Source organism: Spinacia oleracea, chromosome 6 (assembly GCF_020520425.1).
Source record: "Spinacia oleracea cultivar Varoflay chromosome 6, BTI_SOV_V1, whole genome shotgun sequence".
NCBI classification, from domain to species: Eukaryota; Viridiplantae; Streptophyta; class Magnoliopsida; order Caryophyllales; family Amaranthaceae; genus Spinacia; species Spinacia oleracea.
Window position 1 is genome coordinate 150,563,551 of NC_079492.1, and position 24,888 is coordinate 150,588,438.

Below are 24,888 nucleotides of genomic sequence, written 5' to 3' on the forward strand. Positions count from 1 at the left end.
TACCCAAACAGATTGAATGTAACGTGTAAGAGTGTGTTCTCTTCAACATGACCATAATAAATAAGTGTTAAGTCTAATGGATTCAGATAAGTTTCAATAAGGTCCTACAAGTTAAATAAGGTAGTTCATCAGATAATTTCAGGTCCCATAAGTTGAACATTAAACACCCTAAGTTTTGCAAAATTTAATCCATCTAGTGTGTATAACTAGAGATGAGTCTCCTTGTTTGTATAATTATACATCAATGGTTGTTTCTTGGTACATAACATAAACTCTGTGCTACACAATGTTCAAACAACACCAGAACTTTGAACTCATGATTTTGTACAATATACCTCCTTTCAATATTGTGATCCCTTCTACAAAAGACATTGAATAATACAAAAAAAGAAGAAACTATACAACTTATTTTACAGCAAAAAATATGGTAACAAGAAAACTATTGCTGCTAAAGGTTTGCCCAGCTTACATTGCCTTCTGAAACTTCATCCAACCTTAGTACATAAGGGGAAGGAAACCATCCCGTCTTACCGTTGCATTCGCCTTTAGACCAGCCACCAGGAACCACCTGAACGAATACAGGCAAAATAAGCACCACAGTTAAGCCAATTTTTTTACAGAAATATAAAGATGGCTGTGGGCCGGCTCGCCGACCCGGCACGGCCACGAAAAAAGCACGGCCCAGCACGAGCACGAAACCGTGGGCCGGTCCTGGGCTGCATTTTTTGGAAAAAGCACGACAAGACTCGGCACGACAAAACACTCTAAACTTAGGATAATCATGCTTAGGCATGACAGCCCGTGGGCCTGGGCCCCGTTTTGAACTTCTCGACCCGGCCCGATATGATACATAGTGGGCTTAGCATGGGTCGGGCCCCGCTTACACCCGAAGCCCAACACGGGCACGAAAAAAGCACGGCCGGGCACGAGGGCACGAGCACGAAGTCGTGGGCCGGACCTGAACCGCATATTTCGGAAAAGCACGACAAGGCTCGGCCGGACCCGACAAAGCACGCTAAATTTAGTAAAATTAGGCGTAGACACGACAGCCTGGCCCGGCATGACAACACGCGGGTCTGGGCCCAATTTTGATTTTTGAACTTCTCTACCCGGCCCGGCACGATACAGAGTGCGCTTAGCATGGTCCGGGCCCGTTTGGGTCCACAACCCGAACAACGACCTGTCCCACGGCCATCTTTAACAGAAATATGGATGTGCAAAGTTACTGAAACCTGCAGAAACTAGAGAACACACCTGCTGCACCACGACAACATCACCGGCTGATAGATTCAACTCCCCTTCAGTTTGAGCATCAAATGGGTGTACAACCTTTGAAACAGAACGTTAAGAATTTATATTAATTTGAGACAGAGGGAACACTATACTATACTATACTGGAGATTTATCCTGACAATTTTAGCAGTAGTCTTACTTTCGCAACATAGCATGCTCCGTCTTCATGTTCTATGTAATGCTCCTTGATTCCATTTGAATCAATATGTTCTTCTGTTTTTATATGAGAATTGCTCTGTGTAACATCGTCTTGAAATAAAGATTCGCTCAATTGTTCCAGTTGAATCATCTAAAATTCAAGAATCAAATACAACAAAGATTAAAAATAAAAATAAAAACTGTTAAATTATGTGGTTTGTTATTTTATGAGATAGGTTGTACTGGAATGCAAATCAGAAGAAAATATGCAAGGTAACAAGCAAGCTCGGTGTTGCAGTAAACAAGAAAGATTTGAAGGATCATTTTACCCTCAACACGTAAAGGATTTTTGTCATTTAACACCGTTAAAACCAGTTTTTGTAATTTAACACCTTACTTAATTTTTGTTATAATTAAACAACTTTAAAAACAAAAAAAGGTTAGAAATCGACACCACTTAACGAAACGAAGGTTTTTAACTATGCTAAAGTTCCCAAGAAATGATTTGATGGTAGAAATTAAGTATGGTGTTAGATTACAAAAGTTGGGTTTTTTAAGGTGTTAAATGACAAAAAAATCAACACTTAAAACTAGCTAGATGCAAAAGAAAAGCATGATGTGTTACATACCTCAGGATGTAACTTCTCCAATATAGCAAGAACGTTGCGATGATAAGATCTTTCGGCATTCAGCTGCAAGTTCCAACACCCGAATATATTACTACAATGATTCATCAAGAACCTTAAAAATCTAAAGATACAAAATGAGAAACGGAACACAAAATTTGTTTATTGAATCAACCCCGTGATATTGCTGGGGCCAATACGTAAAAATCATTTTAATCCATCCCAAGAAGCTAAATATTTCTTGGAATATCTACTCCGTAATACAATAAACTTGAAAAAACTTGACTAAAACTAGATTTGGCAGTTCATAGTACATCTGTAAAGAAGTTAGAGCTACAATGCGTTATTTTGGGTGATTGCAGAGAAGATATAGTAGAATGCAGATCAACTTACTACAAACACCGATCTCTTCACCAAATTATTAAGTTCAACTTATTATATTATCACACGCCTTCTTCAATGGAAACAGACCAAGATGAACAAGAAAGGAAAAGAGAAAGGACAAGTATCTATCTATCCCCTGCCTTATTACTTTGTTATAATAGTGCAGATACCTGAACGGCAAGCCACATAACTCTTGCTGGACAGCACAAAGAGTCATTTTATTTGTCCTTAAGGCTCCGCTTAGTTTGGTGTATAACGTTTTCGTAAAACATTTCATTGTAAAATGATTTTCAACGGAAAACATTTTCCAAGGAATATACAATTCCAAACTAGTTTTCCTTTGTTTGGTTCCTTAAAAGAAAATGGAAGAAGATGGTGAAGATTGAGGGGAAGAAAGGAGAGGGAGGTAAGAAGGAAAAGTGGTTCCCCTCCCTCTCAAATGGAAAAAGTTTTTCCACCTTTGAGGGAGTTATGGAAAATTGTTTTCCATCCTTTGCCTAACCAAACAACGTAAAATGATTGAAAAGGGGATTTTTTTTTTCCACGAAAACGTTTTACGCTCTACCAAACGGAGCCTAAGTGCATCAGGAATTTCAAGCTGATGATAGGTGCACAGTCATAATTACAGGGTGACATCTGTCATAGATTATCAAAATCATAAGCCTTACTATCACAATCATTCTAATGATAAGGTTTTTCTTTCAGTGTAGTGTAATGCATAATGCAGGGCATTATGTGTTGTCATGTTCCGAGCAAGCAAGAAAGTCCCAACACGTGCAGGTGTGGCTTCTTTCTGAGGCATTCTCTTATAACATGATTTATAGGTCAAATGACTACGTTTACTACAGCACCTTCAATACTTCAAAGTTTTTAATACTTCAAAGTTTGTCCAAAAAAATTCATACTTCTATTTCGAGTAAAGTCAAATCTGGTCTCTCCATCCCAATATTCTCTTACTTCTTTCCCTTTCTATTCTTAATCTCCAATCCCCGAACTCTAATGGGTAAAACATTCTACGGAGTTCCAAGATGCAGCTGATAACAATGTAAGTACATTATGATATTCAAGAATTATTAACAGTGCATGAATTTAACTGATAAAGGGATAGACAACTGGAGTTCGAATGCACAAATGATGAGTAAGAAAGGAGTATACCATAACAACAAGCTGCTGGAAAGTCATCTTTTGCTGATGAGCCTCAATTGACAGCATTGCAGATGTTGCTTCTTTTCCAAGTGCCATCAATCTAGATTTAAGATCATCCAATTTTTCCTCTGCATATTGAAGTTTGATGAAAATTTCCTCAGATTTTGCCCCCTCAGTGGCCTTTGTCCTCAGTTTTAGTACATCAGCTGCCTACTGAGAAGACAACTATAAGATTCAGAAAGAACGTCGACTGCTAAGAATAACTTATATCATTACAGAAGGGGGGAAAACGACTACTATTCCCTCTGTCCCCTTTTTATAGTCCTGTTTCTATTTTGGGCGTCCCAAAATTATAGTCTTGTTTCTATTTTTGGCCATTACTTTTCCCACTCTCCCATGTACTATATTAATTAAAAATGCATTGAAAACCTCCCCATGTATTATATTCCCTTTTACATGTACTAATGTACTATATTCTACTTTCTCATACAAATCAATCATTAATGTAATATATTTCAGTTTCCCATACACTATATTCCAATTTTCTTAGAACCCGTGTTTTTAGCCAAATAGGACTAAAAAAAATGGGATGGAGGGAGTAGTTCTTTACAGAATTAACTTATGTGAGTTGATTGATTATGAAATTATAACCTGAGCTTCCACTTCCTGCCATAATTTATCATATCGACGAACCAGATGCCGACCATCCTCAAGCTCAGCGCTTCTTACCAGCGCTCGTAATGGCTTACAGACCTAGATAATCAAAATGAAACAGCAGTAAGAAATCTTTGATATTTCAAGTCAAAATTAGATCATTCATAGAAATAAAACCTTAGTACTTAATTACCAATTTACTACAGACTAAGGCTTTTTCTGTTCGACTTATTTTGACTTATTTCAGACAAAATAAGTTCATATAAGTTCAGTTAACATAAGTTCAAAAGAAATAAGTTTTTTCATACATTTTCACACACAAATAAGTTTATTTCAGACAAGTTAAGATAAGTTCAGATAATATAAGTTCAGACAAAATGAGTCGAATAGAACAGAGCCTAATTAGTGAGAACTGTTGACTAAAATGAGTAGCTAATGACATCAGAAAACCAACTCATATATGAACTTTCTAGACACCACACTAGCAAGCACATAAGAACTAAAGGATGACATAACATGTTTCTCTACAATGGGATCTATGCGGCTATGTTTGTACGCGACAAAATTGTAGATCAACCACCAGAAATTCCTGCTAAATCATGATCAATCATCACAGTCTAATCATAGATTTCCATGTTTAGCTTCAAACTTTTTAAACCAGAATCATTGGAACTTTCACTAATGAATAAAGTCATAATAAACCTTTTCATTAAAAGTTCCAAGTACAGTCTCCTTCTCTTCTACCATTGAATTACGAGAGGTACCAACTCGGACGGCAGCTTCTGCCAAATGGGAAGTACTACATTGACTTTCTGCCTCATACCTACAACAATCTTGAGCAAATTTCCTCTCTGCATATAAGAAATAAATCAATCTTAAACCTTGCACATAGACAATCAACATTGCGGAAGTACAATTAGGCTCACCTATTTCAATTTGCTTTGAAGTAATTGACATAATTCCTTCTATGCCATGTACTAAGTCCTTTTCAAAATGCTAAACACGAAACAAAATCATAGGCAACATCACCAAAAATGTATAAAATAGTTTTGTTGACGGAATTGCATATTGTAGGATAGTTTTGTTAAGGCCGATCACTACACTAAGAGGCAAATATATTATACCTTTGCTGCTCTTGTTGATGCATACAGCTTGTGTAGCTGGTCACGGCATGCAATCTCTGCTTCATCTACTGCAAAAGCTTCAGCACCAGAATGCCCGAACTGTCTAAGAAGAGCCTGTAGAAGATGACATTAATCATCATTACTAATTGTAAGAACTTGACCTGAATAACCATTTTTATTAGTTTTTCATACTTAGGATGCGTTCTATTAACCTGATTTTCACTTATTTTTCCTGAACTTATTTCATCTGAACTTAAATGAACTTATCTAAACTTATAAGAACTTATCAAAACTTATTTTAGTTATAAATTGTACTCGTTCAACCTTTATTTTTCCTGAATTTATCTTATCTGCACTTACCTGAACTTAACTGAACTTATCTGAACTTATCCGAACTTATTTTTCTTGAAATAAGTGAAAATAAGTTGAACAAAACAAGCCTTAATAATATGGCTTCATGGTTTAAGTTTGTCAAAAAAACTCGAATGTAGTCTACTATTTTGAATTGTAAGGAGCATTAACATGTTACTAACAATTTTTTCTTAACCTCAAGATCGATCAGCATCACACTAATGTCATCCAAAAGACGATGAAAACACCATGTTTTCCATTATATTACCGGCTACATGTTGCATTGTCCTTGAAAACCTCTTTTCCTCCCCAAAATCATCATCACCTCTTTCAACTAATGTCATCCAAGAGGCGATGAAAACACCATGTTTCTTTGCAATTAGTGACAATATGTTACCGGTTTCGAGTAGCATTGTCCTTGAAAACCTTTTTTCCTCCTGGAAATCATAAGTTTCATAAAACTCTCCTATAGTCCTATTGATTTTGTTATGAAGATTATTAACTTTTTTCTTCAACAGTATGTATACTAAGTACTTTAAGTCAGTAATTTGCAACCTCAACCCAATTCAAAGCATGCAAATTTTGTTGCATTCACTTAAATTAACCTGGATTTCCATAAGAAATAGAAAATAAAAAACACCAATCTGATTTAAATTCCCAAAACTCGAGGGAATTTAACTAGCCCAACCTGACACTACTCAATCAAAACCCTCCCAGATCATAATATTACTTAATGAACATAATTACAAGAAAACAGCAATCATATACAACAAAATTATAGAAATTAAAGGATAAATGTAACTTTCTTTACTAACTAAGGACAAAATTACCGAGAAAGATAAGAAAGATCAAATCTTTGAGAAAGATTACCTGTTGTTGCTTGGATACTTGCTCTCTGATCTTGCTAGCTTGCCTTTTAAATGTTTTAATGGCTTCCATTTAAGCAAAATTAAAAATGAAAATAAAAAATCACCCTTTTGTTGAAGTATAAAACCCTGAAGATTGAAATTAATAAATTTAATAGTGTGAAATTTCTCTCCTTGAAAATTAGAAAAGGGTTTGATTTTGACAAAGACTTTTTTCAATTTTTTTATAAGTTGGGATTAGGGTGGCAAAAAGGTTGAAAAAAGTGAGCAATTATTATTGCGGGTGGAGTGGTATTTAGACTTCATTATTGAAAATAAAATGAAGAAATAAATAAAAGAAAATTTATAAAAAAGGATTAAATTTCTCGAATATTGCAAATTATTGGATCAGGTGTCCAACCATTAAACTAGACTGTAAAGGATTATTCTTCGGAGAAGTTAAGAAGCATCTTACTATCTTAGGCCAATTGCCAATTGTATGCGACAACTAGCAACTTGACCATTGTTGTACAAATGAGTCACTCGAGGTGTCAAATCGGATTATCGGTCGGTTACGGGTTGGGTATAATCATTCTGGGTGTAATTGGATAAGATTTTATGAGGATCATTGTACTCATGCGGATCAAAAGTGTGCATTTTTTCGAGTCACTTCATTTTTTTCTTCTGATGTCGGTCAGATCGGGCCATTTTTAACAGCCCTCTAATGACTTACTACTAGTCTCACGGTACGTGAATGCCATTTTAATATTTTATATTAAAAAGATTAAAATTGATTGGATAGTGGAAATATTTTTTTTTTTTGGGTTTGGAATGATTTGTTTCCTAAAAACAGATGACTTTTTCATCTAAAATAAATTTGACATATCAATAAGACGAAAATAAGATTTCAAAATAGGGACATCAAATCCTTAAAGAGTTCACTAATACAGAGTACAATAGAGATAACTTTTTACGTCTTGATTGCCAAGTTTAATTTTTAAAGGAGTGGTCAGAGGACATCATTAGGAGTATTTCAATCTAATTGTAAATGACAACTTAATACAAAAATTGAAAATTAAGGTCATATACACTATGGAGGTCCTCACAACTTAACATCAAATTAAACCGTACCAAGACTACCAACTCATACTCGAGTAGAGTAACCAGTAAGGTTTACGATGACTATTGTATCTTTTGATTGACAAATTGTCACTGGAAGCTATAAAATTATCGAAACATATTTAACATGTTATAGCTCAATGTGTCAATGATAAACACTTTACCGTTTAAAAATTAGGTTACGAATTCAAGTTTTATACATGTCATATATCAAGTTTTTTAACCAACTTGTTAGTTCCCCAGTCCCCACCTAATAAAACAAATAATGTTGTTTCAAAAGCATGATTAGACATTTAAGCCCTTGATTAAATTCTCTTTGGATCCCCCTAAAAGGCCACACATATTGAAGGTTGTTTTTTCGCATATCAGATATGTGTGGCAACACACATATCAGCTAAAAGACAAAATAGGAAGTACCATTTTGCAAAAAAAAAAGTACCATTTTGTAAAAAATAGTACCATTCTGTAAAAAAAAGTACCATTTTTGTTTAAAAAAAGTACCATTTAATTTCTTTTTTGTCATTTTTTCTATTTTGTCTTTAGCTATGATATGTATTTGCAAACACATATCTGATATCCGAAAATACTTCCTCCACATATTGACACTTTCTCAACACCCACAAAATCACAAAACTTTGCAAAAAAAAAAAACAAAAAATAAAAATAAATCACAAAACTAGTGTGATGAACAAAGTAGCCGTTGAGTTGTGTAGAGGAAGCTAAGTAACCTCCTTTTCTCACACTCCCCACATTTTTCTCTCACAACACACAAGTCGGTGTGCACTCAGCTCTCATTTTCTCTCTCCAAAAATGGCGGATTTCAAATCTGCAGTTGATCAAATCTTAGCAGAAGCCATGGATCACTGTGTTCTTCAGCAAGTTGCCGCCATTAATTGCTCTTCTTTCTCTCACTCTGTTCTTCCTTCCAACCTCGAAGCTCGTTTCCAAAGGCTTAAAACCTTTCCTTCATCATCATCATCATCTTCTTCCTTGAAACCTGCGCCTAAACCCCAACTCGCCCCTGACTCGGCAAACGAGTTGAAGAACTTAGCAGCAACCGAGTTGAAGGATGAGAAACCCGTTTCTGATGATTCTGCAAAAACCCCAGAAAAGGAAAGGAAATTTAAGGGGGAAACTGGTTCTGGGTATCACTCCTCTCCTTCTGGGTCGTCGAATTCTTCATCTGGGTATTCGAATTCTCCCAATTTGAAGGTAAAAAAAAGCGGCAAAAAGGGTAATGATGAAAACCTCTCATCCGGGTCGTTCTCAATCGGGTCGAAATCGCTGGATTCTTCCCCAAAACGGGTAAAAACTGGTTGCTTTTGGTGTTCGCCGAAACGGGTTTCAAGGAAAAAGAGTGGTGGTGGTGGTGGCGGCGGCGGTTCTAGAAACGGTGCGTTTGACTTGGGTGATGATTGGGGAAAGCATGATGAAATATTGAGTGATTTGAGATCATTCTCGACAAAGAAACAGGACAAATTGATGAAGATTGCAAAAAAGGAAGAAAAGATGATTAATAAAGAAGCAGAAAAGATTGTTAAGTGGGCTAAACAAACTTCTGCAAGGTTGGATTTCTCAGTCAACCATGATGATGATGATGATGATGATGATGATGATGATCTTACTGATGATGACAATGACCATCATTTTGGGCTGCACTGAATGCTGCGAGTTTATCTTTTGTTTTTACAGTTGAAATCCGAGCTTGAATATTATTAAATCAAATCAAGTTCCGCCAAATCATGTGTAGTATATATATCTAGTAAGGAGTAATAGTAGTAATACTTCACTTTGTTCCTGTATTTGTTAATGGTTAGTTGGTTACACATAAAGCAGTCCTATGAATGGTGTATAAACAGTACTGTTACTTTTATATGGAAAATGACTTGCAATATGACAATTAGCAGTTAGTTGATGCCTATCTTGTATAATTTTCGAAATACAAACTTTTATATAAGCGACCTTACACAAAAGACTGTTTCGGTGTCATATAAGTTAAGCAATGGAACCAATTAGTTAAGTAATGAAACAAATTAGTTAACCACCGGAACTAATTAGTTAAGCATTGGAACCAAAAGCGGTGTTTTTTCGGTAAGGCGATCTTACACGGAAAAAAAATTGAAGTCACAAGGCAAATCTAATGGAGTCTTCGTTTCCATTCACTCGATAACAACCTGAAGCACCTTTCCCTGTTTTACTTTGCAATCCTCATAAATAAAATGAAATGAGGCATTCGTTTACTGGAAATAATGTAACAATTTCCATTCATAACTGAAGTTGGAAAAATGTTATTTGTACATCATAATTATATTAGGAAGTATTGACAGCTTCTTACTGGAGTGCAATGGAACATTCACTTAGATTTTTCAAGTTTTGAGCAAATATAGAGCATTCTGAAGTACATTGTCTGATGAAAGGGGGGCATACTTGTCAGTTGTCACTATTTCTGAAGCACTTGAGTTCGATATTCACCAAGAGCCCAAGTCGGGAAGATGTTTCTGTATGCAGCATAAGTTATCATGCAGTTCCGGTTGAAAACACCCATGATCTCCTGTATCATTCAGAAATGAACCATAATGTCAGAGGTAGGAATAATGCAGTATAACATTAAGGGGCCGTTTGGTTCGCACGGGGTAAAGGGAATGAACTCAACATAAGGAAAGATACGGGATGGAAAGTGATACCCTTTGATGTAAAGGGTTGTTTGGGGTCATATTTGGTCACTCAAACCCTCATTAATCTCTCACTACTACTCGTTCTCCCTCACACACACATTTCCACCGCCGACCCCTCCACATTTCCACCGCGGCCCCTCCCATTTCCACCACCGTCCCTTTCTCTCTTTCTGTTTTGAACAATTTCCCAACTGTTTCTGTGTTTAATCTTTCTGGGGTTTTCTGTGTAAACTGAAAAAATGGCATCTTCATCAAATTCTTTCTTAGCAGGCACAACTACAACAACACCATCAAGTAGTCTAAGATATGGCTCACTTTCCAATTTCAAAGGTTCTAAAGTTATGCCTTCTAACCTGAGAATGGGGGAGAGAGAAAACGAGGGGTTTGGTGTTGCTTCAATGGCTGTTGGAGTGAAATCAAGATTTGGATCTCTTCGAGGTGGTGGTTCAAGTGGAGTGGTGGGGTCGGTGGGTCAGTGGCTTGGGCGGTGGTTCAAGTGGCTTGGGTGGTGGAGGTCTGGTGTTATAAGGTTGGATATAATGGTGGTCAAGGTGTGAGGGGGTGTGAGGGGAAAGGGAATGGAAAATCTTGGGGGGAAGGGTATCAATGTAGAGTAGACTGTAGAGGCATTTGGGGTAAGTGAAAAAGAAAAGAGGGTAAACGGAATGACAGACAAAAAATGTCAAACAAACAACAACAAAAGGAATCATACAAGTTCTTTCCCTTTCCCTTTCCCTTTCATACTATATATTTCAATAACTCTCTGAAGGAAAAACCGAAAAAGTGTACAGAGGCAGACTCATATACAACATCCCAACATATATCCTATATAGAAGGTTCCAGAGACTCGGGGAGGTTATCTATTTACAAGCTTACCACTATATAGTTGAAAACTATAGGAGAGGCTGTTTTCAAAAGAAAAAAGGCAAATTCAAATGCTACAGAAAATTCCCCTTGGATTCACCATATAATGATATTTGGTACATGAATGACAAATGCAAAAGATTAACCTGCTGTGGAAAATCTCCATTTGGCATTTGGGAATTGATCAACACTTTAGCTGCTCGGTGCAGTGGCATCGGATCTCTTTTGGCCTACACCAAGTAACAACATACAGTGAAAACCTTACATTAAAAATAAAAATAAAAACATACATGTACATGGAACAGGTGGAGGTCCTGATCAACAACATAGCAGTTTTGATCAGTGAAGAATCTTTTGAATGGGTCAAATCAGATTAACATCATAAAACTTCACAAAAGAAGTCACTAGTACGCTTATAAGCTTATTGCATACCTCTACTTCATATAACAAGTAAAATTTTGATACTAGTGCGAGTCTTTGATGTATATCCTTGGTATTTTGAACTGAACAGAGGCTACAATTTTTTTTTAAACAGGCAAGTCTGTGGGAGAGATGAAAAGGGCGATATCAAGAATTTTGAGCCTAAGAAACAAAACCAGCAACCTAATTCAAGTAGACTGTAAACAAGGATATACAAAGTATGTGTTTACACCAGTATTTGTCACTTAAAAAGCCATCAAAAGACCCATCAAGTTATTAGTAATCCTGATAAAAGTGAGAAACCTGATGCCGCTCTAATTAACTCCAGAATCTTGAGGGAACAGACAAATATTTAACGTACTGGCACATTGATTTATTAGACTTAAAGGTAAAGCTAAGAATAAAACAAAGGCATCAAGAAACTACGTCAAAGAAACTTTCAGAGTGGTATTAAAGATGAAGATGACTCTGTTGTGGTGGAAGGTTATTTGAAACCCATGTTAATAAGTGAGACCTAAAACTGTGCTAACTTTAGAAGTATTGTGCAAATGAGCTGCACATGAGATCATAACAAAGGTTATCAACAAGAGTGTTAAGGTAATGAACATAAATATTTGACAATCACGTGAGTTTCATGAAAGCACCACCCTGTAGAGGCTTAATGAGATATGTAGAGAAAAGACTTTGCATTTGGTGGAACTGTAATGAGATATGTATAGAAAAGATTCAGAAGAAGGCTACCAAAAGAAATTGTAAGGCGTGTCAGACTGTCAGCAACTTGAATATTGAAAGATGGTTAGAAAGAGAACAAATACCAAAAAAAATGGTCAAGTGAGGAAAGGTAGTGACTAGTGAGGAGTATTAACTCTAAAAAGTGCCTTAAAAAGTTCAATGGAGCTAAAAGATGAGTGAACCAGGGATATGATCAATGTGATAATGGTAGTTGCTTTTACCATAACTTAGGGATAATATGAGTTTTCATATGAATAACTCACGCTGAAGTTAGCTACTTGGCTCCACAGGCTTTACTGCTTGAGTCAAAAGTGGCAGTGGGATGAGATGTGTGAGTGCCAGTTCAGATATTATAACTGCTGTGTATAATAACTGAGCACATTTGCTTAAGGTGGAATAAAAATAGTGGATAAAAGTTTGGAAATCGTGCATTTTCCCAAAAGTATGCCCCTTCACTTGAAGATATTCCTGGAGTAAATACCAACTGAAGAACATTTGGCTCAATGGACTATCCTAGTGGATAGGGCTTTGGTATGGCCAAGTATGGAAAACATGAATGTTTTCCATAAAAGTCACTGGATAAAAATATGGGTAAATAGATTAGGAATCATGCACTTCCCCAAAAGTCTGCATCTTCACTTTTGAAGGCATTTCTGGAGTATTTCCCAACTTGTAACACATTTGGTTCTAAGGGAAATCCTAGTGGGTAGGTCTTTGGTGCGGCCAAGCATAGACAAGAGGAGATTAACATAAATATTTTCCATGAATGCCACTGGACTAGGGTCCTGCCAAGCGTGTAGATGTTTGAAACTTTGAATGAAGAAAGTTGCTTCCAGGAACGGTTAGCTCCACGGACCACGGGCTTAAATCAAAGGATCATAGATGGATGATTGGTTGAGGGATGAGATGTGTAGATGCCAGTGTCAGTGCCATTTAGATAATAAGTTGCTAAGTAGTTATTAAGACTACACACATGAAAGACAATGGAACTCGAGGTTTTGCTAAGACTTTGCTGTTTTCACCATGTAAAAATAACTAGAAGGTATATCCAAGTTCGAGTCACGATTAAATGCCCTGGTAAGTGGTAAGTTCAGATGAGTTCCAAAATGTTCAGAGAAAATCAAATAAGCGATATTCAGGTGAAAAGAAGGAAGCCTGAAAAAAAGATAAACAACCGGCAACATCCGTTGGGCAATAGGATGAAGTATTCATCTGTTTATATAAATGTCACTATGGCAAAATATACCTGCCCAGCGCCAATTAGAGCCAGCATTGCCCACCCTGTATTTACTACATGAGCTTTGTTGCCCTCGATATTTGAATATACCTGGAAAAAAAATGAACAGAAGAAATTGCAGTGAACATGCTGCAAAGTGAAATAGCAGGGAAAGCAATGTGGATTAAACGGCAACAAATTGATTCATTTTCTTTTTACAAAAAGTGACCAACATGCATCATCAAGATCAACATCCATAAGAAATAATCCAAAGCACTTCCATGCAATGTCACAATGTGCTGACGAGTTTTTGTGAAGAAAAACAATATTAAATGCTGTCAAATCTGGGTCTTTATCTCTTTGAAATTAATCAGAGAAATGAAGAACGGCAAACTGCATGAAATGTCAGACTAGATATTTCCAAACAGCATGTGAATTAAATTTCTAGATGCCATTTGTGTTTTCTACGCTATTTTGGAACCTAACCTTGTTCTGACAAGATAGATAGCTCTCTCCCCAGCCACCATTAGAAAGCTGTTTTGATAACAGAAAGTCACAGGCTTTACGAATGGCGGGGCAATTGTCATAGTTCTTTCCAGCTGCGACCAATCCCTTAATTCCAAACCATGTGGCATACGTAAAGCAAACTGCCCATGAGCCATACCTACAAAAACCTCTAAATATAAGTCTTATAGGTTTACAGTGAAACAGCATAAAGCCTTTAGCAGTGGGTGATAGTATATTCAAGGTGTATGAGCTCAGTCAAGAGAGGGTTAGACACTTAGACAGAATCAGTATACACTGATAAACAAGAGAATAAAAAAAGGAACAGAAACAAACCATGAACCGTCTGCTGCTTGAATATCTTCGATGAACTTTGCAGCCTTTTTAATGCAATTCTCTATCTCTTCTCTCCTATGACCAGGATACAATCTTTTGAATGATACTAACGCTTGAATAGCAGCTGAAGTACACTCAACGTAACTACAAAGAAAACACTGTCAGACTCAAATAATTATGATAGAAATATATAATTACAGCCTACAGAGTAAATGAAAGTATCTGTACAGATTTAAAAAGAAAATCTCATCACTTACGGATAGTCAATAACGATGTCACCAAAAGTTTCAGCTGGATTTATTAACTGAAACAGAGGACATGCATAGCATATAAGATTCTTGGACAAAAATTCAATTCACAACTTAAAACATATAGAATGCGCATAAATAAAGCAAACAGCACCTACAAACACAGCAACTGAGAACACGGCAAAAGTCGACTTTAGAAACATGAAAAAGAAGAATGTGCAGTCTAGTCCCTATGGATTATGGAAAGCTGCAAAGGAGATATTAAAAGAGAAGAGAGAGATACAGAAGAATAGAAAACTTTTTGACAAATTCAAGCTTGCATATGCAGTAGCAAAAATGGACATAGATAAGACACCAAAATAGAGGTTGCAATAACCTAAGTTACTCGGACTCCTCTTTTCACCTAAAGTCCTCGACAATTGAATATGGGTAGACACTCGGACACTTCATTTTGGGCCAGAATCGTGTAAAGATTTCACAAAATAGCCGAGTCGGACTAGTACCCAAGTCCGAGTAACATATGCAATAACTAGTACTATCTCAATGAAAGCCATAAGTAATTAATGTAAGTGTCCATTGTTACGGATCTAACACAGGATCCAGCATGGAGGTTGCATTATAATACCAAAATTAAACGAAATAACCAAGTACCTGAAATAAGGGGCATAAGCATTTGAAAAGGAAAGTGAATGCGTAACCACTAGATCTTTCAAAACTATTAAAAGACATTTTTCTCCATTAGATTCTGGCTTCTATTAGTCATAACTGTGAACTCAGCAGGAACTAGACCACATGCCTTGCATTATAAAACTAATCACGAAGAAAAAATCTAAAGCAGAAACAAAAAGTAGACAGTACCTCTAGCCAAGGGTAGGATCGTGTAAGTTCATATGTCGCGAACCCTCCATCTCCATTCTGTGACATCAAGAAAACAGAATCTTATCATCATAAGCAAAAACTGATTTCCACAGAAGAAATTAGGGAGTATTAAATTGATAGAAACCAAACAAGGAATTGACAGTGATCACCACAGGAATAAATTTTAAGAGCCGCAAAATATTCAGAAAAGAAGTTAAAATACTTAAACACGACCTAAGCCTGCCCAAGGGCCATCATTCCTTAAAAGTGATTAGTGTTTGTTAGTTAAACAAGTTCCGGGGATATATAAAATCAAAGGGGTAATATCAATTATTCTCCCACCACCAACTGCTTCAAGATTCAAGAAAGTTGGTTATTTATATGGATTATTAGTTTGAGCTTACTTATCAACAGTAAAAGAAAAGAACAAAAGAGAAAGCCAGGAGTCCAATAATCAAGGCACCAAAAAACAAGAGTTGGCGTAGACCATGTACAGAAAAACAGTCCATAGCACGTAAACAGAGACCAAGGCCTCATTCCCAAGTCATAGCTTCTGATTGCCATTAATTTCACAGCATATAAGTAGGCAAAATCTATGGTGTAAACCAGCAGCTAAGTTGCGCAGACCATGTACAGACAATAGCTTTAATATCCATCGTATGTACACTCGTATACTGATACAAATGAATGTGTCAACCAATTAATCTGACCATAGTTTTGGAAATTTTTGTCCAAGGAAATACAGAAAACTGGAAAAAAATTCAATCCCAGCACATAGTTTCAATTCCTAACAAAATTCTAAAAGTAAGTCCAAAGAACTATTGAAGATAAGAGTTCAAGGGAGTGTCTCTAAGCTATTTCCTATACCCTGATATTTAAGAAATATTTCCTAACATAAAAAGGTGAAAATAGCACAACAATATGAAACTACGGAACAAATGTAGTTAACGGATAAGAAGAGTCAAGTGGTAAGTTAAAAGTTCACTCTAAATTGAAACTCCGCCAGCAGACCAAAGCACCGTTCTCCAAAATGATGTTAAACATTTTATTTTAACTAGAAACGGTAAAGCAAGGTCCATTAGCGTTACAGACAAGGAGCAGCTGGAGATTAATACCTGTAAAGAAAGAAGTACGTTTACAGAATCATATAGACGCTTCACTTCCAAAGGCTCACCAACTATATCTGAAGGAACTTTTGATAATAAAAGAGCAGCCTGAAAGTGGAGAAGATTAGACTTTGAAAGACACGTTTAAAATGAACTTCAATTCTGGATCAATCATTACTTTCAATCCTTCGGCTGTACAATCTGAAATGGGCCATCCGTGATCAGCAGTTGAGAAAGGCCAGGCCCCTTTAGAGATATGGCGATACCAATAACTAAGATCCCCAGGACAATCTTCTCTAACCTTCAAATGAGAAAAAAAAGTTGATTGAAGAGAAATATGAGGATTACCAAGGTTAATATGAGAAATGTGGTGTATGGTGAATTTATTATAAGAAAATAGATAGCATCTTGAAAGAGTACCTGTGAATCTTTTATGAAGTTATGTGCTTTTCTAAGAGTTCCACCATATTCTTCTCCAAGGTTCGTCGCTAAAATTGCTTGAACCATAAAAGTAGTATCCCATAATTGGCTACCATTGTAACCCTGTATCATACAAACATGAAATCCCATGAAAAGACATCTAGGTTGCAATAACAATAACCTAGGTTAAGTTGAAAGATAAATGATGAAAACAATGGTGGTAAAAACAAATGAATGACCTGCATTTTCATGCCATCCTCGGCAATCCAAAGAAAATCTGGAATTCGGGGAAGATGTAGCTTGAAAGCCTCTGAATTTGGATCTTCCACCCAACAACAAAGCATATTTAACACCTGCGACAATTTCTACCTATTTAGGAAAATGATTTATGGATGGTGGGATTGTTTAAATGTACATTCTAATATGCGTTATGATACATGTAAAAGGAAAATAGCCAGCTTTTCAACAGGTTGTTGCCATAATGATGTATTAAACATATAATATAAATTGGATTTGTTGCCTCATTTGAGATGAATACATTAAAAGAGAACAATATCAAGTAACTTATAAGGAACATTAGAAATTGAACACAAAGAGTGATAAACTGAGTTCGGTCAATAGGCCAAATGAATTGCAAGAATATATAATATCATAATCATATGTATCACCTATTCACCTATCTTTAAAATCCCAGTAGCACAGGGCAAACAACTGAAGGGAACTCCCAAAACCCTAGCAGTGGGTATTGGGTACACTCCGTTTTTGTGATGGCTTTTCTTTTTCTAGGACATGAATATAAGAAATTTAAAAAAAAAAAAAAAATTGGAATACACAACTGATCAGGCTATTACTCAAGCACTAGACTCCAAAAATGGAACTTAGGACAAGAACTTCCCCAAAATGACCCTTGAATACTTTCCTAATATAACAATGTAACAAACCCCTTCCTTTTTCTATCAAGTTTTACTTGTCTCTTACACTGATGACAGCTCCTTCTTCAAACTCCAACTAATGACATAATTATTTTTGCCCCATGTCAAAAGTTGACCTCCTCCAACAGAGTTTGCGTCTTCCCATCAAGACTCCAAGGAGCAATTCTATTCTACTCTTTGACCTTCTGCTAAAGAGGAAAACTTCTTTGCCAACATGAAACTAGAGATATATAGCCACGAGAGTTCATCTATCTATCTATATCCACGAGAGTATAAACTTGAAAGGCCTCTTAACAGCTTCCGTGAAAGAGGATGGGTAAGTGGATGGTAAGAGGTCACAAATGGTGAAGGGAGAGTGACTTCATAGAGTCCCATAAAATGCTCTTCCCACTCATCATAGTAGAAGAACCTATCAATACCTCTTTATGACCTGACCATGTGAAATGGGCTTCCTCCAGAGGAAAATCAATGAGGTCACAGGCCACAGCAAGTAAAAATGGAGGAAAAAACAGCCATGACACATGTTAGCCTTCCACCAATGCATCTTTAAGTAGCAAATCTAATCAGTAGTCACACTCAAATCCCATCCAAGCAACACATAATGTCCCTGTGGATGTGACAGAATCCAACTCCTCCAAAAGGACATGACAGAAGCTATAGTCATTTTCGCTACAAATGCCCAGAAAGACTCCAAATGAAAATAACCATCCAACATCTTCAATGTAACGTAAACAGAATATTAATAATCGGGAGCAATATAATATCTCAACAGCTTTCACATTATTAAAATATAGTAGGTTTAGTCACTATTCTATTTGTCTCCACAATAAAATAAAATAAACAAGGCTGCAGGTATCTTGCCTTCCCTAATCCTCAATTAAGTGGGATTCTCAACCGCTGTTGTAGTAGTTTCCACTTTTTCTAAGACATGCTATGCTGATGCATCCAGCTAACTCCAGGTCTGATGTTTAGATAATCAACAACATACATAACATAGATCATCTCACACAGGCTGCTATCTAGCCTACTCAGCTAACCAGCACAGGAAGAAAGGTAATTTCTGTAATTCTTGTTACTTCTGTTTGTAAATGCGGCAGATCATCACATTCATAAAATCATAATCCTTATAGGCCTCTAGATTAAATAGTAGTAGAAAAGGAAAGTAGAGTTCCCATTCAAACCTTGTTTACAGGCCCAATGCATATATATCGAGTGTTCTCATCTTCATAGTGTATGTGCTCCATGACAGTGGAGAGGGCCTTCTCTCTCAATTTTTTCCCCGGCCATCGCATCAAAATAGGTTCAACAGCTTTGTGAAGGGATGCCCAAAGTATATCCTGCACCAAGGGGTGGGGATAGTACAAATCTTCCTGCAGATGAAAGCAACGGATATTAAGTCGAACAGATATCGTACAATTACCCAAAAACAAGAAGTGCAGGTACAGACTACAGTAGAGAGATGAAATACAAGTGCTGATTTATGCATACAACTTTCCATTAGCCTTCAGGAAGAACAACCTGTTAACCCGCCATAAGGCTTCATGTCCCATAGGTCAATATTTGGGCTCTAATAACACAAAAAGATAATCAGCAATTCATTACCTTTGCACATTCATTACGGGCTCGATCCCAATCTATTTCATGATATGGGACATCAAATAGCTCCCTTCGCAGTGACAAAACTGTTGGTGTTATAGGACCCACAAATCTCTTTCCATATAAGTATGACATAGGCAAATAAACCATTCGACAGTGACACCACATTCTTCCTGAGAATCAAGAGATAACACCAATAATCAATTGGATAAAACAAAGAAGAACCAGAAAGGACATCTCAAAATATGAGAATGTATATTGTTGACTTCGTGTAAATGTTAATGCTGAAACCAATCAATCTAAAAGTAAGCAATAAGTAATAATTTGCACCAACTTACAAAACAGCAATCCAAAAAAGTTCAAAAAGAATATGGAAGAGGAGTCCATATCTTAAGAAACAGTAAGAACCTGGATGAACAGGAAGAATATATGGTAAAAGCCATGTCTCTGGAGGCATTGGATTGTTTCCAGCCCATTCGAACACCCCAAGTACCTGTAGTTTGTAAAGAAAAGTTAATCTACAGAACACATAAAGATTCGAACTACTGTTGACGAAACAAGAGAAGATTTAAGAACTGAACTGAAAGCCACATTTTCCCCCATGATGTGATTGCAGTAGCACTTCCATGTTCCAAAGTCCATTTGCGTCCCCTCTCCATTGCTCCATCACCGTCATCCACTCCTTCACCAAGCAACCTTAAGGTAACATATGTCAAAACAGTACCAAACATGGTACTATGGCCTTCAATGTGCAAACCCCACCCACCATCTTTGTTCTGCAGCCAAAAAACCAACAAAAAGAAGCCATTACACTACAAAATTTATTAGTACACCTGTACAGACAAAGGCTTCATTATCCTAGGTTTTGAGAAAACTGGTAGTTTTTACAGGAACATTTGGTTTACCACTTGTAACGGAAAAGCACTTGGGTAGTTGGGTCCTATTCATATTGATATCTGTAACGGGAATAGAAAATAGTAAAGAAATATCCACCCCTAGACCCTGACTATGATGTTGTTTTCAAATTGACAGCCAATGAGCCAAGCCTTTTTCGCTCAAGCTTACTAATTAATTTATGAACGATTTAAAATACCACATGTCTCTACAAGAAGATGAACACATGGACCTCCATTAATGAAAATAAATCACTTGTAATTGATGAGTAAACATGATGGAAAATGGGCTTAGCCTAAGCTTCAATGTAAAACCAAAATCAAATATTTTACAGAAAAATATGCAGTGCAAATTTGCAATTGATTTTGTTTCTGGAATTCTGGGTAACTCTTAAGGTGATTTATTTTGCGAATTCCTATATTATCATCACTTCATCAGTAAAAGGATTACTAGGAAATGAGGAAGACAAAAAAGAAAAAGAAATAAAAACAACAATTCTAGCAGTCCCCTCACCTGATGGTTGTAGAGGTAACGACACATTTCCTTTTGATGCTCTTTTGATAAGACTGCATTTAGAGCTCCAGTTACTGACAATGCAATTACCTGATGCATTAAATCAAAATGAGCATTTTATTAGCGCCAGATTGCAAAAGTTCTGCACTAGAAGTTCAAATTAACAACCATCAAACTGTACCACATGGTACTGAAAACTTTAATAGACAGCACACCAATCAATCATGATAGATAAAACAGGAAAACCAATATTCTTACCAAACCAGGCATCAAGAACATAGGACCACCATAATCACCAGGCCAGTGCCCATCATGCGCCTGGATAGTGGATTGATAGCTGAGAGCCCTTCTTAGAGTGGTGGCAACAGTTTCCTCTGTTATTTCATCTTCGTCTTTTACTTTCACTTGAGGTAAGACAACATTACTTGAATTTTCCTGGGCAAACTATAAATCATAACAGAAACAGAAAGAGATGGTAAAATGAGAAACACAGACCACAGAGCTATAAAATATGGTGAAAGAAGGAAAACAAAGGTTATCCTCACATCCAGAGTTGGATTTTTATTATTCGCAAAGAGGCTTGACGATTTAAGGGCACAGTGAAATTGTACATAACAGTTAATTACAACTAGAATTGGTATATGGTGAAGGAAAACAGGCACCAAAGAAGCATAAAGAAGAAAAAGAAAATTACAATTTTGCTCCGGAATTGAACAAGTACCTGCATTCGCATGAGTAAATCTGAACTGTGCTTTTGTTCAAAACGGTTCTTCCAAAAGTTCTCGCGAGCCTCCTCAACCTCTCTAATTTGTTCAGGAGTTCCAAGATTTGGGTCGAACTCCCAAATTTGTCTACCGACATGATTGTTTGTAGTCCTTAGCCAAGGGCTACCCCCTTCTGCTATCTTCAACTTCCACATTCCTACTACAAAATGCCCACTTTCTTCAATCAGTACATCAGAAATGAATTCAAGGATATCAGAAATGTCTATTAAGCATTGACTCTTACTAAGTGCTAAGTATAGCACTATAGCCCGAAGGCAAAGAAAGAATTAGCAACTATCTTTCCTATTCAAATGTATAATAGATTAATAACTAATACTTCATCAAATGTTTTATGAGCTAAACTAATGCGGACACATTTCAAATAGAAGTCAATTACTTAGTTGCAAAAATACACATCATATACCCACATCTCGCATCACTCCCCAAGTCCCCAGCATCAAATATTTGGTAAATTATTGGAGAACTGAAACCTCAAGTTAAACATCACCTCATTTCCCCACAAAAGGAAATTCCTATTTCAAATTTTGCCTGACCAAGAGTTCATTTCAATCATCAATTTCTAAAAAAAATACTTCCTGATTCTTGCAACGTTGATAAAACCAACACAAAGCTACAAACGCACCAAATTTATTGTACACATTGACTAGTTCAGATGCAATTGCCAATTGGAGTGCATTGATGGTTAAAAGAGACAGCAAGATGCACATGTAACACCCCGAATTTTCGAGAATCTCTACATAAAATCGAAAAGATGCAACTTAATGGACAAACCCCGGAATTCATACCTAGAACTAAATTTGTTCAAACTAGAGTTAAGCTTCAAATTTGCTCCAACTTTTTTGAACTTTGCCTGATATGAGATGGGCAAAGAGTGGGAGATAGCACTATGACCTGGATATAGGCTGGAAGTGGGTCAATGTTTGCTAATTTTGACCATCAATTTCTCCCAAAAAAAGTACAATGCACGCAAACTCTACCTTGATTCATCTCCACAAGTAAAATCATAGATAAACAATTCATGTAGAACTAATAGAAGTGATCAAGCAAAAGTTAAATTAGGAAACAAACATTTCCAGTTAAATTATCAATTACCCACAAAATGATTGCATCAAAAACACCCAAAACTGACTGCGAATTACTTGATTAAATCAATCAAAACCCAGAAAATTCAGATCGAAAAATAGCTAAAAATCGTTATAACTAATTGACATTGAATTGAAATGATCTGAATTGAATTGAATTTAAGAAGGCATATGAAAAGTACCTCGGTCAAAACGTCAGGATCTCAATGCATCAAACTGAGAGTATGAGAGTGAGAAGGGTGTAGTCAATGAATTGATGGAGGAACTGTACGGATGAAATTACCTGCGTTTTGGAGGGATTATTTTACGAATCTTCTGAAATTAAGGTGGAAATGCAACATAAGAGAGACTCGATTAATGGATGATGAAATTGATGATGACATATTGACATGCTGTACATTATTTGACACTCGACAGAGTTTAAACACTCAACTAGTATTTGGGCCCGTGGTAATAGTAAATAGAATAACCATTTCAAATAAATTCAAGATTTTTTTATTATTATTATTTGTTATTATTTGTAATGAAAAGATAGCCTATAATTTGATTTGGATTAGTGGTAAATTATATGATTTATAAAAGGTCATGGGTTCGAGACTTGTGCAACATATCGTCGGCAGATCTCGGAAGTTACTCCCTCCCTCATTTAGATATGTTAAATAATTAGAAATTGGGGTAGAGAAGTTACTAAAAAATAGAAGTGTGATCACTAAAAAAATACGACCGGAAATAATAAGTGTGACTCCTAAAAAAAGTACGAAGGGAGTAATTCTAAGTACGGGTATTTGCTTATATAAATTTTAAAAATGCGGAAAAACCATTAAACAAAAATAGAAAGTCATTTTTTTAAAGTACTATGGAGTATGTTCCATTTTTTTGTTGTTGATGCTTTTTTACGATAATTAAGAAATTCGGAACATTATAGAGGTTTGCTTATTTTGGAGTATTACTCCATATATTAACTTGCCCAATGGCATTTTCTTGGTAATCTATATATTGGCATGAAGGGATGGGCATATAGTTTAAGGATTGTTTTGTGTTTCTCGTTATAAATTAAGCGAAGTACAGATAAGAAATGATATTGAGACTTTAGACATTAACATTTGACATAACTATGTATTTCGTACTCTGAAATAAACAAGTGTTTTTTATTTTCTACAAGCATAATAGAGGAATGATAAGTACATTTATCGTTGGAACATTAAAAATGGCAACACTTTCATTTTTAGTACAACTTAATTAACCTCGTTTATTACTTCACATTTGGCTCGCTTTTTCCCTACACACCCTCCTTTTTGTTATCTTCCTTAGTATTAGTATGTACTTTTAGTTTTTGTGTAATCACATTCATTAGCATTAGCAACCAACTTGTATTACCTACTCATGCCTAAGATAATAATTTGAGTATTTTGCAAAAGTTAAGGGGTACAATTTTAGTTATTAAGTGCCATATATAACTACTAGGCCATAGCACGTGCTATGCACGTGTTGACTCGACGTACAATTATAATTTTACTACTCATATTTACTCTTTCTGTCTTGGAATACTCGCAACGTTTTGACTGGACATGTTTGCTAATGTACAACTTTGACCACTAATATCTTTAACCACACATTATAAAAACTTATAAATATTAATATTTTAAAAATATATATTAAGATGAAGCCAACAATATATTATATACTAACATTTGTTTTCATATACTTGAAATAAAACAGGGTCAAAGTGAATTATGTGAATATTGCAAAAAATCAAACCGTTTCGAGTATTTTGGGACGGAGGGAGTACTAATTAAGGTACGTTATATAACATTAAAGACACAGCTTCTTAATTGTTTATATTAAAAGTAGTTTATTATTCTTATTTACAAGTTAAGAAATGTATATCCCTATATTTGTAAAAAGCTACATAAAGATATTTACATTTACAAAAATAATTATTATATATGTATTCTCTCTGTTTCTTTTTAAATGTATCACTATAACATTCACAGTATTTATGTACTAACTTTGATTTGGATATTTTA

The 24,888-nt window shown here is 35.9% G+C and overlaps 3 protein-coding genes across 4 annotated transcripts; 1 reads left to right on the top strand and 2 right to left on the bottom strand.

Moving 5' to 3' along the window:
• Nucleotides 1-222: 222 nt before the first annotated feature.
• Nucleotides 223-7,026, bottom strand: LOC110795204 (SH3 domain-containing protein 2). The gene is made up of 10 exons (XM_022000192.2): nt 6,587-7,026; nt 5,366-5,479; nt 5,168-5,237; nt 4,944-5,092; nt 4,239-4,340; nt 3,597-3,797; nt 2,061-2,123; nt 1,433-1,582; nt 1,255-1,329; nt 223-568 (listed from the first exon to the last, which is right to left on the bottom strand). Exons 1-10 carry the CDS (start codon nt 6,653-6,655, stop codon nt 449-451), a joined length of 1,113 nt encoding a protein of 370 aa, XP_021855884.1. The 5' UTR covers nt 6,656-7,026; the 3' UTR covers nt 223-448.
• Nucleotides 7,027-8,408: 1,382 nt separating this feature from the next.
• LOC110795206 (uncharacterized) lies at nt 8,409-9,574 on the top strand. The gene has a single exon (XM_056833193.1). The coding sequence runs from the start codon at nt 8,491-8,493 to the stop codon at nt 9,340-9,342; it is 852 nt and encodes a 283-aa protein (XP_056689171.1). The 5' UTR covers nt 8,409-8,490; the 3' UTR covers nt 9,343-9,574.
• A 342-nt stretch (nt 9,575-9,916) lies between these two features.
• On the bottom strand, nt 9,917-23,255 carry LOC110795205 (cycloartenol synthase 2). 2 transcript variants are annotated; one of them, XM_022000194.2, is made up of 19 exons: nt 23,044-23,255; nt 21,716-21,915; nt 21,253-21,438; nt 20,995-21,084; nt 20,169-20,363; nt 19,996-20,080; nt 19,594-19,760; nt 19,173-19,361; nt 17,299-17,412; nt 17,060-17,182; nt 16,818-16,940; nt 16,649-16,747; nt 15,534-15,590; nt 14,685-14,731; nt 14,428-14,571; nt 14,074-14,251; nt 13,618-13,698; nt 11,366-11,449; nt 9,917-10,231 (listed from the first exon to the last, which is right to left on the bottom strand). In XM_022000194.2, the coding sequence occupies exons 2-19, from the start codon at nt 21,911-21,913 to the stop codon at nt 10,121-10,123; spliced, it is 2,271 nt and encodes a 756-aa protein (XP_021855886.1). In that variant the 5' UTR covers nt 21,914-21,915; nt 23,044-23,255; the 3' UTR covers nt 9,917-10,120. The 2 variants fall into 2 exon arrangements, with proteins under 2 accessions (XP_021855886.1, XP_021855885.1); XM_022000193.2 differs by having other exon boundaries at nt 21,716-21,918; nt 23,044-23,254.
• Nucleotides 23,256-24,888: the final 1,633 nt, after the last annotated feature.